At 37.9% G+C, this 17493-nt stretch overlaps 1 protein-coding gene across 1 annotated transcript in view; it reads right to left on the bottom strand.

Moving 5' to 3' along the window:
* Positions 1 to 17493, bottom strand: part of LOC145768484 (complement C3-like) — a 35028-nt gene that overhangs the window by 11046 nt on the left and 6489 nt on the right. The window contains exons 8-29 of the mRNA XM_082579987.1: positions 16948 to 17142; positions 16581 to 16694; positions 16191 to 16331; positions 15828 to 15938; positions 15230 to 15386; positions 12019 to 12137; positions 11468 to 11678; positions 9598 to 9738; positions 8379 to 8583; positions 7733 to 7870; positions 6603 to 6705; positions 6154 to 6303; positions 5289 to 5456; positions 4813 to 5046; positions 4445 to 4566; positions 4011 to 4123; positions 3368 to 3513; positions 2862 to 2986; positions 2164 to 2244; positions 1958 to 2051; positions 1762 to 1847; positions 1047 to 1128 (exon numbers count right to left, since the gene is read on the bottom strand). Of these exons, the coding sequence (XP_082436113.1) occupies positions 1047 to 1128; positions 1762 to 1847; positions 1958 to 2051; positions 2164 to 2244; positions 2862 to 2986; positions 3368 to 3513; positions 4011 to 4123; positions 4445 to 4566; positions 4813 to 5046; positions 5289 to 5456; positions 6154 to 6303; positions 6603 to 6705; positions 7733 to 7870; positions 8379 to 8583; positions 9598 to 9738; positions 11468 to 11678; positions 12019 to 12137; positions 15230 to 15386; positions 15828 to 15938; positions 16191 to 16331; positions 16581 to 16694; positions 16948 to 17142 (3036 nt within the window). The remainder of the gene's footprint in view (positions 1 to 1046; positions 1129 to 1761; positions 1848 to 1957; positions 2052 to 2163; positions 2245 to 2861; positions 2987 to 3367; positions 3514 to 4010; positions 4124 to 4444; positions 4567 to 4812; positions 5047 to 5288; positions 5457 to 6153; positions 6304 to 6602; positions 6706 to 7732; positions 7871 to 8378; positions 8584 to 9597; positions 9739 to 11467; positions 11679 to 12018; positions 12138 to 15229; positions 15387 to 15827; positions 15939 to 16190; positions 16332 to 16580; positions 16695 to 16947; positions 17143 to 17493) is intronic.

Here is a 17493-nt window from a genome sequence, read left to right as displayed (position 1 = left end):
AGCATAAAAACTACACTACAACCATAATTAAACTAATATCGTGATTTCCAAGAAAGGAATCCGTGGCAAACTGACTGAGAAATTAAGGCACCACACAACTTTAAAAAGTCTGTGAAGTTATTCGGTTAGGTGGGGCTGTTTTCTATGCAGCCCCAACAGATTCAAAAATTGCTGTAAAATACCAAAAGAGGTGGAGCGTCAAGGATAATTTTTAGCCAATCAGAGCGCTTGAAATCCAGAATCTCGGGCTGCAATGCAGTTTTCCCAATATCGGTGTTGCCAAACAAAACTTAATATTCGATCCGCAATTCTTAAGTGAAAAAAGTAACCAGGTCAAACAAACACAGAGGAAAACATATTTTCCCTCTTCTCGTTCTTTCAGATGGGGCTGCAGCCCTGCAGCCCCATGGCACAAGCCGCCACTGCATACTACTATAATTTTCAATATATGGAGTTTATAGACTGATGTGTGAAACATTCTAGTCAGGTAGGAAGAACACCTGCAGGAATTTTGCAGTCTGAGAAAAGTTATGTTCGTCTTTTAATGCACTGAAAGTATGTTGAAATAGATGAATATGATTATGCATCAAGTCCATAACTTTAATCAATAAGCTACGCAAGCTGTAGAGTCGGAGTTGTAGAGTCGGTGAAATTTTGGCATGTCCGAATTCGAAATCGTTAAAAAAAAGGCCGACAAAACGAGAAACAAAAAACATTTGTTTGCTTTTTTTCAAAATATTGTTTCTTCTTTTCTGTATTGCACTCTAAAACTTGCCTGAAAATAGAAGTATTTGTTCTTGTCAGTTTTGTTGAAAGTAGCCATATCAACTTTGATCACAACTTAATTTAAATTAATTGAAAAAAAAATTAAAAAAATCTAGCAACCCTAAAAAATCTGGCAGCACTGAAGCCGGAGTCCGCCAGTTACAAAGGGAGTAATCGGAGTCGTATTTTTTTCGCCCGACTCTACAGCCCTGAGACTGCGTACGTACCGTAGTCCATTGGACATTTTTGAAAACAATTTTTTTTTGCTTTTTCATACTCACCTTCCTTGTTTGTATACCGATGTATTTAACGGCCTTTCGAAGGGAGCTGCGTAGCTGATGATTGCTAATGGCTCCAAAAGATCTACAAAAAGCAACATTAATCACATTGAAAAGTATGATGTGGCTTACTTTTGAAGCATGAACAAAACAGAACGTTGTGCAAAATTTAAAAACGGATCTAGGTTTATTTTTAATAGTTGGGGTTGTTGTTCTGGGCTATAGCCTTGTGATGCATGGAGAGGATCGACGGTGAGAATTTTTATCATCATCGGCTGAAAAGTCTTTGCATACTTGGAGAGCTTTTGAGCTAGTAACGCAAGCCTGGTCACTGCGGTAGACAGTGTCAAGCTTCCTCTTGTTGTTAAAGTGTTGTTGCCTGTAAAGTATTCCATCCACAAAGAATCACTGAGCTGCCCAGTGCGTGGTTCAAACGTACAATGTCAGAGTTGTACCGTCATAGCTACGAGATGTTATGCCCCTTCCGTATTTCAAAATATTTTTGTTTTGTGTTCTTCATCTGGCAATCCTGTTCAATCTATTTGCTTTATTACAATGTGACTAGGTTTGATATAATGTGCGCATCACTTGGTGCTAAGATTTCACACCTTAATAACTTTGAAACTTCTTTTTTGGCTATTGTTTTGCGACTCTACTGGTGTTTTGTATTACTGCTACGAAACTAAAGCAATTACATTAAAGAATAAAAATGTCTTACAAAGGTCTTCTATTGACATTTGAGTTTGGATCAGTGCTCCTCAATACAGAAGACAAGAAAGATGCTACCACAGCCGTTCGGTATATCTAGCAAAAGAATAAAGCATTAATTGAAGCTTAGATGAAGTATTATGCTCATAGATAACAAGACTTTTGACAAATTGTTAGTTTGATCTTGCGTGTATCATTTCACAAACCTTCCTATCAAGATTGCTAGTGAAATGCGGGAGTTTTTGAAGCTGGCGATCGGCGTTTCGTCGTCGGCGGCATCGGCGTCGTCGTCGCCGGCATCTGAAAATTTGAACGGCGCAAATCAACGTTTAAAAGCGTTAGCTTGATATATAATTGCTATAAAAAAACAAACAGAAGACTTAGTGGGGATTTAAGATAATGAAAGTCTCACTTCTTTTGCCATTGCTTGAATTGTCGGGTTGTGTTATGCCTTTTCTTTCGTTTTCCGCATGCATCTCTCTTCCCTGTTTTTCTAAATATGTTTTTAGATTGTTTGTTTAAAGAATTTGTAACAGCGAGCCACACAACTTGGTTTATTCTGAGTTAAAATGTAATATATCACAAATGTAAATTTCGAAACATGATATGTGAAATAGCTTTTTATTGGGGCACAATGAAAATACAACAGCATGGACGTAAGTATTACGTACTTATGTATGTCACTTACAAAAAAATTTTCATTCTACCTTGTCAGGCAACGTTTAAGCCCTCCAGCGAACAAATTAGTCCTTTTTAAAAGCGATTCTATGCATGCGGACACAGAAATAACGTAAAAAACGACTGATTTATTGGCAGGGACTGGTTTTGCTTCAAAATTTTACACAAGCAGTCATCCAAGAGGGCGATTTAATTTTCTTTAAAGTAAGAATTGGAATTGAACAACATAAATTGCTGAATCAGCAAAAAATATAGTCGTAAAATATATTTCAACAGCTCTTCGAAACGAGTAATGCCACGGAAAGCAAATCACTCTTTTTTCACAGCAAGACGGTGAATGCAACAATACAATTCCTTGTAAATAAAAAGAAATCGATTTCGAGTAGCATCGAAGCAAGGAAAGTGAAAAATATTTTCAAAAACGAACTTCACCTTAAAGATGAACACAACGTTCTTTTTCTTCGTAACAGCGAAATGTCGGCAGATCTAGTAAAATACCCTTTCCTCCCTGGAGCTTGGTGTGATAGTATCCACCGGAGAGACCCGGAAAGAATGTTCTGGAATTATTTACTTAGTCAATAATGAAAAAAAAAAAATAACGTTTCTTCGACATACAGATTAGTCAGGTTCGATAACCAATAAAATTTACTTAAAACTATTTCATTTAAGTTATTAAATTTTATTATTTACCAAATCCGACTGTTTTTATCTACTGATTTTGTTTGCGTCCTACAATACTTACGGATCCTAGTAAAACTTAATATGATATGCGATCCTCCTATTAAAAAACCAGAACGGAGGATTGGAGACACCAGAATCTCTTTATTACCCACAAAGATTGATGTCGGCTTGGTTCACCTTCTTAGTTATACTCTTCAAATAGCTTATTTTTAAACTACATTTTTTTGCAAATGATTTCTATTGGAAGTTAAACTTACTCGATCAGGCTCCAGTTCGATTAATTCCGCTGCACGGCAAATTGTCCGTAAGGTGGCACACGTGAGCCACAAATCCGGTTTTGATATTTCTGCGGGGGAGTAAGAGAAGCCATACAAAGCTGCAGCCCTATTTTCAGCGGCGTTGTCTGAAAAAAAAGTAATTATAAACACAAGAACAGTTAAAAATTCTCAACTACATCAAACGAAGCAATGCAGTGCTGTAATAAATCAAGCACTTTGTTCTACAGAACAAGAACAGTGAACAGTAGGAGCTGCTGTTTATGTTTGAACGTGATGGCAGCCAAAAGGGCACACGTAAAGAACATAAGCTATACTCTACTTGGTCCATCTAAAGAAATGTTTATATTAAAAACAGTACTTCAATTAAACAACTTTTCCAGTTAGGCATGGCAGCTGGATCTGCTCATAAGTGCAACAAGACTTATGCCTCCTACAAACAATTTCATACAAAATTACCAGGTTCCATCACAAAACCTTTTGCATAATTTTTCAACTTGGAGTAATTATCTTAATCAATCATTGGCCATACGTAAAATTACGTGGATCTTGGGTAAAACCGTTAGGAGTTATCATACTATGCTGCAAAATAACAAGTTCTAAATTTGTTTGTCAAGCACAGCACCTGTGGGGCGCATGTCGCGGGCGTATGCCAGCAACCCGTCGTAAGCAGTCTGTGCTTTTTCAGAAAGTTCCGCCAAATAAATTTCACTCGGGCTTCTCGGAGAGGCTTCTAACCTGAAAATCAAAGACATTTAACTCAGACGTATAGGCAGCAGGGTTCAATTCCAGATGAAGCTCAATTCAGTACCTCTGACTTTTTATTGAACTTTTAGATTTTAACCCTAGCTTGTTAGCGTATGCAACTATTACTGGAAAGGTTCAAGATTATACGCTTAGACATTAAAACACTAAGAAAGCTATTAAATGGTGAAAAGCGATCTTACTTGAGTCTTGACGGTGCCAATCGAACACAGGCGCAAACACAACTCAGCACACAATGCCTACACAATGCAAACCAATTTATATTTATTTTCAAGGCAACACAGAATCACATACTTAGATATGATAGCTTGCAGTCTATACAGGTATTGAGCGATAGTGCTGGTGGAACCGTCGCTGTCTGCCATGAGTGGTTCCCGCAGAAATGCTGTTGTTATCGAATGAACGGTAACTTTAGCCTTAAAAAAAAAGAATTACAAATCACAGTAAGCGTAACTGAAATTTGTACCAATAGTTTCACTGAAGATGTTGAGTCAATGCAAAAACCTTGAAGTGTTGACATGAGAAAAATATAATATTGCTCACAACGAAAGACAGTTATACACCAAAACTAGAAAAATCGTGCATGTGTTTACATCAGCTGACTCTAAGTCCATTATATTTAAAAATCATAGCAAAACTACAACTAAACTATGTAAAAATACCTCTTCTGAACCTGGAACGGCATTGTTTGGTAAGGAAATGACGAGCGGCTTTATCGTTGTAGCATTGGCATCGTTTCCTAGTCGTTGTCTTCTAGATCGATCTGCGTGTCGCTTGTCAAGCAGAATCCATTCCACTTGGCGTCGGGGCTCGCCTTCCGATATCACACGCAATGTTTTGACCACTTTGTCGATGCGTGACTGTGCGTTGTTGTAAAAAGTACCAAGCAGTTTAACCTGCAAAATATACATTGTATTATGGGCAGAGGTTGGGAAACTACATTGCAACTTGCAAGATCTTCGTTCAGGTTAAAAATCACCAGCTATTATACGCATAGTTTTTCGTCTTATTTTTGCAAGAAATCAATCCAATAAACGTACAAAGAGATAGAAAATTTCGTTCAGCGTTGGCTAGTCGATGACAGTGGTAGAGAGAGCGAGAGAAATGTGACAAGAAACTTCTGATAAAGAATCCATACCTTAATATTGTATTCCCCGGCCACGACAGGGATCACGGTGAACCTCACCACAGCAGAACTGGCCGCACCATTGTGTGAGGGAGGAAGAATTTTCTTTATGGCTTCGGAGTCTTGGCCGGATTGCACACCGGCGCAGAGGTTTTCTTCTGACTCCAAAATAACCGAGGCCTGAGCAAGACTCGCTGTCAGGAACTTGAAGCGTCTTTTTTTAATCATTTTTATAGTGGTCAAACCGGATTACTGTGGGTAGGATGGCGCAGCGGATACGACGTTGGCTTTCCAATAATGCAAACCTAGTTCGACTCCCGGCTTAAGCTGGTTGTTGAAAACACCGCTCACCTCTACCCAGGGTAGGCCTATAATAAATTGGGTGGACATAATTGCTGAAAGAAAGGCGGCCGAGAGAGAGGAACTGGCCACCCTACTCTCCTTAGTGCCGGAGGCTTAGTACAGTGAGAACCTCATCTTTTCATACCCGACACTTGAATCAAGTATGGGACTACCTTAACCTAAACCGAATTACCGGCTGGTTGAACTGTTTTGAATTTCCGACTACTCCTTCCGAGAAATTAACGAATAAACTCGTTTTAAACAAGCACTTGGCAAAAAATAGTAGTGGAATCTTAGGCATGTTATTTTTGAAAACAAAACAGCATTCTTCGTGATAAAAAGCGACTTGATTATCCTTTTGGTAAGAGTATTTAGCAAAACTTTTAAAATAGTACATTGAAGATGTACAATTAAGCAGTCTGGATTTAGCTTCAAAGTATTGCTAACACGAAAGCAAACACTTGGCTAACTTGTTGAACTTTTTATACTGTTTTATTTTTTGTAAATGGCATTAGAGCACACATTACACGCTTACCTTAACTGTTGTGTTCATGTAACTAAACAAAGTGACGTCCACAGAGACCCGGGTTCCTCTGACTACCGGTCTTTGAGGAATGGTCACTTCCAGAAAGAGAGAATGTTCAACAGCAAATGTGGTCGGTTCGGCAATGCACATTCCACGGCTCTGAAGGTTAGTGATAGAATTAATTCTTAAAAATAAAACGTTCAGTACTTGTAAGGTAACTCTATATTACGTACATTTATTGAATTAATGCGGGCAGCTCAAGGTTTTAAACCTTTTCATTTGAATTGTGCATCTACTGGAAAAAAATTAAAACAGAATGGATGCATGTGACGAAAAAAAACTAAACTAAAACATTATGCAATTCTTCGAAAAAAGCAAACGTTTTAAGAAGAAGGTGTTGGATTGTAGTTCCAGCTGACAAGCTATTGTACGCCTCCAGAGTTGCCACGAATTCTTACCGTAGACAAGGTGAAAGCTCTAATAGACCAAGCAGTGATGCTGTCTGGCAACCTTGGGATTCTAGGATGGCTGTTATTTCCCAATACAATGCGGCCTCTTTCCCTATAGAAGAAGACACTTGGTAATATAAAGATTTTCTTTAAATGCTCTAACCCTCAGCAGTAATCAGTAAAAATTTCATAAATGATACTTTTTTGGAATTTGTGAGGATCTTAAAAGCAATAGTGTGTCAACCACATGGCGGCGTAGTGGAAGCACCTGGCCAGCTCTTAAAAGAATGTTGGTTCGACTTCCACAGAGACTGATCGATTATGTCTAAGCACCAAAAGCTAGTATCGTGTTTCAAAGTGGACCAAAGTCTGGCTCCAAGTTCAATATCTGCTGTTGCTAAACATAAGCCAAGGTGGAAATTTTAGCAAGACATAAACCACTACACTGATGAACCAACTCCTATTTGTATTATTAACTACTTTCAACAAAGAATTAACAGCCTTTTTTATAGCAAAAGTGATATTTCAAAAGTTTTTAGACTTTCGTGATAATCAGGGTTTTGAAGCCGGAGCCCCGGAGCCGTGCATTTTCAACAGAGTCGGAACTGGAGCTTTACGTGAAATTCAAGTGCAGCTGAAGCAGGAGCTGGGACCAGTTGTTTAAAAAATAGCTCCGGCTCCTATGTATTTCAGAAGATGCTACTACTATTGGCTGAATTCACATAATTTAACAGCAACCGTTCACAAAATTATTTGTGTAATCAGACGTCGAATTAACGAGTATGTGTTGAAACGCAGTTCCGCGTGACATTTTGATGAAAGTACGTTAAGTTTCATAAAGTTGTGCCATTTTTTAGCAACAGTTGACTGCAGGTAATTTTAAGCTTTAGAAATTAAATTGATATGTCGTCATTATTTTAATGAAGCACTTTTCGGAACCTGGAGCTGGAGCCGGAGCAGTGGTGTCAATAAGCTCCGGAGTAGGAGCTGGAGCTAATTTAAAATAAAAGAGAACTCCGAGCTGGAGCAACTTAACATTTACGCCTGCTCCAAAGCCCTGATGATAATACTTAAATATTTTAAGAAAAGTTTTTTGTCTACTGTTCAATATTTAGCTTTCTGTCAATACCGCTACTTACCCGAGTTGAAAATCTGCGTTGAACCATGTGTGGGCAAAATTTTTCCTCAAAAGATGTATGGATCTATCAACAACTGCGGATTCAGTTTCGGGTGGAATCAGACTCACTATGAAACTTTCTGATCTCCAGTATGAAGGTCTGTTGAAAAACGTAACTAATTAATCGAAACTAACCATCAAGAAAAAAACCTCAAACATCCGACTAAAAGTTCACTGAACTTTTATTGCTTTTATGTGAGAACCTAATACTGTAATTATGAAAGCGAAAGTACAGGGTGACCCAAAAAGATTCGTACCCATGTTTTATTCGATTTTTTCACATTTGGAACACATCTTGGGAAAGCCATAAATTGACTAAAAATTGACAGAAAAGGCTAAAACTCTGGTCAATGGTCTTCCATAAACTGAATAATGTGTGGTTGTAATTTGAAATAAATAGCTTTTCAATCAAAGTCACAATTGAAATTTTCATGGGTCCGAATCTTTTTGGGTCACTCTGTATATGAAAATTACAAAAACAATAAATCCGGTTGTGGTACTCTGTTTGATACGATTACAAGAACAGGAAAATATTCAGTCAAAATTAAAAAAGGATTACAGCTCAGCTGAACAAAGGTTTTCGAGCAAATAAACGCAATCTTAATTACATGCACGGCCGGACGGTGCGAGTTGGATTATTTCTTATGCATTCCGCTTCTCGACAGCATTCCAAGAACGCCTCTATGCATCCCGTTCCCAACGAGATCGTGGCCGCTCGCTGCTCGCATGCGTCTCCCGGATACGTCATCACCGCGCTGACGTCATCGGCCCCGATGGCGCAGCATTCATAAGCGAGTCCGAAGATGTGATCAGCTATAAATTATTCAAAAAACAATTTGTGAAAGCAGACTGCTCGTCTTTTCTACACAATAGATCGGATGGACGTAAGCTACTTGAATTGACAAAATTCCAACATTAGCGTTTTTAACTAACATCTATGCTTTGTGCACAAATAGAGTGGCATGCAAAAGTATGACGCGTTGATTTATTGCCAGTAAAGATTAAAGAATGATGAGTAAGCATAAAGCTTTCAGTTATGAACAATGTAACACAGAGCAGGTGATTGTCTTCACAGGAAGGATATCCATTGCATAGATGCATCACATGATAATCCAGACATGCCACATATATGCCATTTTACCATCTTTATCAAATATCTAATCTGCTGTAGACACTGATAATAAAATAGTCAGTTAGCAACTTTCCCGTTGTGTGACTCTGGCAAGCGATTTGACACGCCTTTTCAGAAAGTCTGGCGTAAAATTAACAAAAATAGCTAATGTTTTAAGAATTTAGAAGAAAAATACAAGTCAGCTGAATTGGGACAGTCACATGGCGATCTATACTACTGGCCTTCCCAACGTGGCAACAGCCAAATAATGTGGGGGCCTATTCGAAAATTCAATTTACCAACTGAGATATGTGTCACAACATATAATCAGCCATTTTCATTGGTCAAGTAATGCTTTTTAGCCTAAAAATTGTAAATACAGTGCCAAAACGTAATTAAGATGTAGCCTAATGTTATTAAATAAGTTGTAAGAAAGCAGGACAATAGCTACATGTTAAGAATACCATGAGAATCAAGATATCAACAGAATCAAGGTACACGAAATCAAGAGTGACCCAACTTTCAAAACACACAGTATGTTAAAAAATTCGTTTTCTAATCTAGAAGTATTTGTATGTTAGTAATAATTCATGCAAAGACGCCTTTTTTACGCCTAATACCTGTTAGTTGCCAAAACTTAATAGGCCCCCACATTATTTGGCTGTTGCCACGTTGGGAAGGCCAGTAGTATAGATCGCCATGGACAGTCAGCATACCTTTGTCCATCATGTCCATCGTCGAAGTGTGAACGCTTCTTTTATTTCTTTCATTCAACGAAAGTGGCTCTTGCGCATCATCACACCGCGCATTCGATGCTTCGTGAAAGTTATGACTCACGCTGGTCACAAGAGCTCGTCCTGTCAATAACAATGTCTTGAAATTCTCAATTTACAACCTGCAGTGTTTTAGGAAATTGAAAAGTGAAATGTAGAAATACGAATACTACAGAGTTAAATTGACAAACACTTTTTTTCAATATTTTTGTTTAGTTTTTTTTACTGTGGTGTTCCTGTACTCGAACGTAAACAAAGCGACACGCATTATAATGACGTCATCGGGATTTTCTTCTGAAAAAGGAACAAAGTGGGGCCAAAATTGAGTTTTCCCAAAATTTTGTGAGCTCACACATGTAAGCGCTGTTAGACTAAAATACATTGCAACGCTGTGTGGATTGAAAAATTATTGAAAAAGTATTGCAATGTATACACTACCCTGTTTAAGATTAACAATTTTTTTATTTAGTTTCACATAAGTACTCAAGGTTATAGGTGAATTGTTCGTAAACAGTTGTTCGTAAAACAATTGTTCGTAAACAATTGTTCGTAAAATTAATTCTTCGTAAAACAATTCTTCGTAAATCATTTCTTCGTATAGCCTACATCAATTGTTCGTATAGTGAATTGTTCTTAAACAGGTGATAGGTCAATTGTTTGTGAGCAATTTTTCAGTTGTTACTCAAGGGCGCCGGAAGCGGGGGGCAGGGGGAGCATCATGGAGGGACAGGGGGCAATGGTGCCCTTTTAAAGTCGTGTAAGCTACTGCACATTTTGCAATATAACAATTTCTGCTATTCGCTTTTAGCCTAATTATAACACAGGCCAACAAAATTTTTTTTAGCACAAATAAAGGTGAGAGTCATTTTAAAGTATTTCAATGCCCCTGATTCCGAAAATGCACTTAGTTTTTTCGAATTGGCTCTAGTTTTCGAGATATTCGACAATGAAAATATTTTTGAAATCGTTAATCAAAAGTGTTCAATCAAAAGCTCAAAATAATATTCACAGCACAAATTCTGCAACACAATAGGTTACATCATTATAACATAGCATGATGTCCTCCTTTGTATACCGGACACTTGTATCATTACTCGATAGTGAGCTGACAGATGAGCATTATCGCTATATCTTATCTAAAAAGTTTTACAAAAATTGGCCTTTTGGCCTTTCAGCAACAAAAGTGCCCTTTGTCATAATCCTGCCCCTCCCCCCAGTCAAAAATTGTTTCGGCGCCCCTGTTGTTATTCCTGCAGGGCATTTCCTTTGAAAATGCTCAAATTTCCAATAAGTAGTTTCTTGCCCTTGTGCGTTAAGTGCACTATAATCTTTGTAAGAAAGCTGGCCACCATCCAAAAGTTTTGGCTTTCCTTTTTCGCTGCCATTGTGAATCAGGGACTCTACAGTACACTCTGTCTGCTCGTCTACAGCACGTCACATCTAGCACATCTCTAGCATATACGCTACCCTAATTAATTGTTCGTAAAGAATTGTAACTGTTTTACGAACAATTAGTATTACGGTGAATTGCACGCACGAAGAAATGCTTTACGAAGAATTGTGTTACGAAAAATTAACTTTACAAACAATTGTTTACGAACAATTGTTTTACGAACAACTGTTTACGAAAAAAACGTCGGACACCGTACTCAAGTATTTTACAGATCAGCGAAACCATGCTTGGATAAAATTGTGCACTACATACAATTTCTGATGTAGCAAAATATGACTAAATTTTGCTTTGTAACGATAGAACTCTTTGGTCAACTAGCTGCTGTTAAAACCTCCACCGTGTTTCGTTAACACCACTTACCGACTGCCGGGAATGCTGATTCTGAAAACGGAATGCTTGGAACTCTACAACCGGGGCTGAACGAACGGAGGAGGTCGAAAGCGCTGCTGCGCGTGTTCAACGCCGTCCTTCCAAACTTGTTGGAAAACTCATTTTGAAGGGAAAGTGCTGACGCGTCCACTCCAGTTAATCCAATAAATGAGTTTGGTTCACCGGTGACTTCAACATCCAACTGGAATAAAGGAAAAATTGAAATAGACACGTTTTTTTTCTGCAGCGCAAAACACTGCTTTAGAGTCTGCTGCATAATGTTGCAAGCGCATCAGAATAAAAATAGCCTAAAATAATCCATCAGTCTTCCTTGTATTGATTTTGAAGTTAAATCAACGTTTACCAATGTAAAACAGACTGTTTACGTAACGGAAAAAGTATTTATCAACCGTACTGATTGCTACACAGGACGATTAGTTTGTAAAACAAATCTGGTGCAAGTTTTCTACAGATGTCAGTCTTCAATCTACAAGGTCAACGTCACCATTTACAGTCATGCCATCATCAAACACGACACTTACTCTGGCGCCAGCGAAAGGGATGATATCTCCATCTACTACAACATTTGCGTCGGGTTCGACCCCTTGGCAAGCTTCTTCTACATTGAGAATCGCTGAGTCTGCTACAATAAACGGAACACCTGCGACATGAGCGAATTAAGATATCATTTTCCCTTTATTAGTTTTTAACGTGGGATAAAAATAAAAAATGTGATTAACCGGATTTTGTAATGTTTTATAACGCTGCCTGCGTGTAAGCAAAAAATCTAAATGTAACAATATGTTGAAGCAAAAAAAGTCATGGTTAACCTTCATTTTAATACATTGCAAAATAAGCATTACATTTTATTTTTTTATCTTACGTTTCAAAAAAAATAGTTTTAAAAAAAAAAAATTTCCAAAACAGGTATTTTTCGATTCCTTTCCGTCATTGGTTTTCACAAATGTAGAAAATAGATTCTTTTGTTTTTAGAAAGGCAAAATATTCGCATCAATATTTAGTGACTCAGGCATGATGCGATCAGTGGTATAAACCAGTGCTCTTCAACCGGTGTGCACGGTGCACCCTAGGGTGCACCAAAATATGCATGGGGTGCACCAGTACGAAAAGGTATACACGGGTGCATCACAAACTTGTCACACTAAACAGATACTTTTTACAAAAACTTTCTGTGAGCAAAAATGAACCATTAATATTTGACTTTCAGGATATTAGAAAAAAGATGTAGGTTTCAAGTCATTTTGCAGCAACTGAAGGACTATCAGCGGTCGGCAACCCGCGGCTCCGGAGCCGCATGCGGCTCTTTTATCTCTGCGCTCTAGCTCACGTGATACTTTTTTGTACTAGTTCGTGTCGCAATTAAACCATTGTGGTGCAATAATCAAAAACCGAATAGTTGCGACAAGGAGACGCAACACGACGCAACAAGGTGAAATGAGGATTATGTGAAGTACGGTTTTCATCTTTCAACAGATGATAAACACAATCAGTATCCATCGGCTAGTTGTCTGTTTTGTGCAGTCAAGTATGCCAACTGCAACCTTGTTCCTTCCAAACTCGAGCTGCATCTTCAAAAACAACATCCTGAACACTAGTACAAGTCCAAGAAGTTTTTTGAGTCACAGTTATCATCAATTCGTAAGCAACAAAGATCCTTTGAATTGCAAATGATAGGCAACAGAGTAAAGACATTGTGTTAGCTTCGTTCAAGATGGCTCATGTTGTTCTTAAAAGCAAACGTCCTTATACAGAGCTAGAATCAGTAGTATTACCATGTCTTAAAGTAGCAGCAGATTTGATTCATGGTGGTAAAGAAGCAGTTGATAGAGTTTCAAAAATTTCTCTGTCTGATACCACAGTTTATCGCCGATGTCAAAGTATATCAACAGACTTGGAGGATCAGTTGATACAAAAGTTGAAGGAAGCGCCTTCGTTTGCCATCCAGTTAGACGAAGCAACTGATATATCTTCAGAAGCTCAACTCATTGTGTTTTGTAGATTTGCTGATATTTCACATAAAACAATTACAGAGCATTACTTATTCTGTAAACCGTTGGGAGTAAATGCAACCGCCAATTCTATTTTTGAGAAATTGGATGATTATATGAAGGAGAAAGGACTCAGTTGGGAAAAATGTAAATCAGTTACCACTGATGGTGCAGCTGCAATGACAGGATCCATCAACGGTGTCGTAACAAAAATAAAAGAACTTTCTCCTGAATGCGTTGGTGTTCATTGCATCTTACATCGTGAAGCTCTTGTCGCAAAGAAAATGAAAAGAGGAGGTAAAGAAAAAAATATTGGCGAAAATGATGCCGGTACCACTTTTGCAGAGGTAATTCAGGAAGTTGTTGGTATTGTTAACTATATTCGAAGCCGCGCAAAAAAACGCAGGATGTTCACTAAGTTGTGTGCACAAATGGACGCGTCATTCACAGAATTGCTCTTGCATACGGAGGTACGGTGGCTCTCCAGAGGCAAAGTTCTTAGCCCTATCTTTCTGCTTAGAGAAGAATTGGGAGTTTTTTTAACAGAAGAACATAACCAACAAGCTAGCAAATTTCGTGACAATTTTTGGTTGGCAAAAGTTGCGTATATGGCTTCCATTTTTGAACACCTCAATAAACTTAATCTGAATTTGCATGGGAAGAAAGGGGATATTTTTGAAAGCATGTCCAAAGTCAATGTTATAAAGAAGAAACTACCACTGTGGCAGAACCGAGTTGCATCATACAATTTCTCTGATTTTCCGCTTTTCCACGACTTCATGGAAGAACATCGAAGCAATTGTCAAGAGCAACTGTTGCTACTTATTCATGCCCATCTTAATTTGTTGCAAGAAAACTTTGAGAAATATTTCAATGCTGAACAGAACGCCACACTTAATGCCAGTTCTTGGATATTACAACCTTTCATTTATGACGGGCCTACTACAGAAATTGAAGATTTGATGGATCTCCAATCGGATTTTGGTATGAAAGTATTATTTAAAGAGACACCATACACTGACTTTTGGGTGCACCTGTTAAATGTGCCAGAATACAGAAGCATAGCAGAAAGGGCAATTTCCTTACTTATTCAAATGCCAACAACGTATTTATGCGAAAGCGGCTTTTCTTGTTTGTGTGAAATCAAATTTCGAAAGAGAAATTCAATCACACACATCGATCCATTGATGAGGGGAGCAATTGAAAAAGATATCATACCTCGGTTTGAGTTGTTAGTTAATAATGTGCAACAACAAAACAGTCATTAAATAATGATTTTTTATATCGCTTTTACCTCAGTTTACCTTTTAAGTAAACAGGGTGCATGAGTTCGTCACAACAACTTTAAGGGTTCACCAAACCAAAAAAGGTTGAAGAGCACTGGTATAAACATATGTTTGTGATCATATTGTACGGCGGAAGTGCTTGAATACAGTGGTTCTTCCTCGCAGCTGAAAAACTAGACATGAAGCGTAAACAGCTAAACAGAAAGTGAAGAGAAAGGCAACAAAACAAATAACAACAGAATTTGTCAAAGCAGCACTGCACAAATCTTTCCTGATGTTTTCGCGCGTTGCCTTGAGCAAAAAAACACTAACTAAACGTAAAGATGCAAACTCAAAAGCCTGGACAGCAAATCGGTCGATTATTACATTGATTCAACGTCTGCAGACCTTGAATCAATGTAAAAAAACGACTGATTCGCTGTCTGGCAAGGTTACAAAAACGTTGCATGCGGACTCACCTGAAATTGATTGTGCAACATAGTAAGCGGTCATGTGAGCGGTCGGTGACATCTCTGGAACGACAGGAAACGTAATCATAACGTTAGTTTCATCGGGCCTCACTTCAGCTTTGCCTTCCAGAAGATAATTCCTACCGCTTGTAATTGTATAAACCACCTGGTAAAATAACTTCGTATAAAACTTCGTAACTTTTATTTTGTGTGTTATTCGCTCTGAGGATGCACATTGTCATGGTGCGCGAAACGTTAGTAAAGCAATAAAACAACTTGTATGTTTTTACTTTCACTTTTATCCGACGAACGATGCAACTAGTGCTAGAAACGATAATTGTCCTGATGAACACTCAAACTTTTTAGTATTGGAAAAATACAGCTGCACGTTAGAAAAAATCAATGTTTAACGTGTGACTCCAAATAATAATAACTTACCATTGTGACAATGAAACAAATTAATTATGGATTGTGTTTCACTTTGTAAAGCAAATATAACAGAATCAGTTTATGCTAATGTTCCAATGCCTAATCTCAATATACAAATGACACAGGCAGCCGGTCTGGAAGTGAAAAAGTCAATAAGATAAGAAGATAAGAAGATTACTGTTTTTGGAACTGGCGTTGTGGTGACGTGTATTTCCACCGAAGCCATCACATGAACCGCGAAGTCTTTTCGCGGCACGACAATTTGAAGATGTTCCCCATAAGATGATATCTGTAAGTTGCAAAGCGTGACGAGAGCCAGACAGAAAAATCGGTCATTTTTACATTGATTCAACGTCTGTAATCGATATAAAATGACGGATTTTGCTTTCTGGAGATGTTACCGAAAACTCCTGAACTCAACGAACTTCAACAAATGGTTTTATTTTGAAAAGCTCCAACCACTGATTGCGGCATATTACCATCAGGTTAAACAATAAACATGCAATCTTTATAAGGCGTCATGTTTGGTATGTTATTTTACCTGTGGACGAATTTCCTTTTGCGCAACTGCAGGAAAGCTGTGACCGCCGAAAGAGACAAAACGTCCACTGACAGTTACCGTCATGCTGTTAGTGTTGATGGGGGCGTCGAAGCGTGCCAAAAGTGTGCCTTCGGCACATGTCTGAAACATTAATACATTCTGTAGTTAGTTTGTAGATTGTTGTGAAATTGAAAAAAAAAACAATCGCTTTAACAAATCTGCTTTTTCTGGTAACCTTTGTATGCAAATTATGTTGATCTTGTTCAACGGCTCGGAAAATCCAAAACGAATATACTTGTTTCGCAGAAATGCAATAGCAACAAAAATTCATAGACCGTGTTAAGCTTTTAAAAGCAAATGTTGTTATCTTCTATCTGCAGTTGCACTCACACGAAGGGTTTCATTGAACACATGAGACAACCTTCCGTCTGCACGTTTTGCAACCACCGTAACCGTTACGTCAACATCTCTAGCTGCAGCTCCATTTGCATAAAAACCTGACACCTGAAAGAATATAACGCTTTAAAAGATTTTGATCGCTTGGCCTTGAACCACAAATAAACAAAGTTTAAAGAGTTTTCTAGGCTGGAGCACTTGTAAAGACAAGTTACTGATTACAAAACGTCAAAAAAAACTTTCAAATAATTTTGTATTTCTTAAAAACTATGTGTAGAAACGCTCCAAAAATAAGTTAGTGTTTCTATGAAAGCAAATGTTTTCGTTTACAATACTGCTAGAGTAACACAAATTGTTTTACCCGAATAGAAAACGGCAGCCCTGGTTTGTAGTATTTTGGTGTGCGTTCGAGATCAAGGATCAACGGTGATGACGTAAACATGACGTCACTATTGCGTACGGAACGCGTTTTTCCTCCATTTTTCTCAGTCACGGAGGCTTCAATGAAAAGACGAGTCCTGTGTTCAACTAAACTCAAAATGGAAGCTTCCTCTGTCTGAAAAATTACAACAGATCAATTTGAGTAAAAGCATTTAGTGGATTTAATAAAAGATGTGTTCAGATATCAATCAGTCACGTGCACGTTGCACACGTTATCACGTACACACTTTTTAGCCTTTAACCTCTGACCCTCAAATATTCTTACAGTCATCTAAAGATCTAGAGATTTTTATTCATGTAAAATTGAGTAATACTGTACTCAGCTAAATTCAAAAAAAAAAATTAACACCAACAAATCAAACGTAACTTTCAACTTGGTAAGAAGCAATGTTTGAAAAAATAAGAGGAAATTAGCACAATTCAGCAAACAACATCTATATATACATTAAGAAATGAACTCAGACTA

The sequence above is a fragment of the Aplidium turbinatum genome, chromosome 4 (assembly GCF_918807975.1).
Source record: "Aplidium turbinatum chromosome 4, kaAplTurb1.1, whole genome shotgun sequence".
NCBI classification, from domain to species: Eukaryota; Metazoa; Chordata; class Ascidiacea; order Aplousobranchia; family Polyclinidae; genus Aplidium; species Aplidium turbinatum.
The sequence above is the reverse complement of the archived record's forward strand: the minus strand, read 5'-3'. Positions and strand labels throughout refer to the sequence as shown.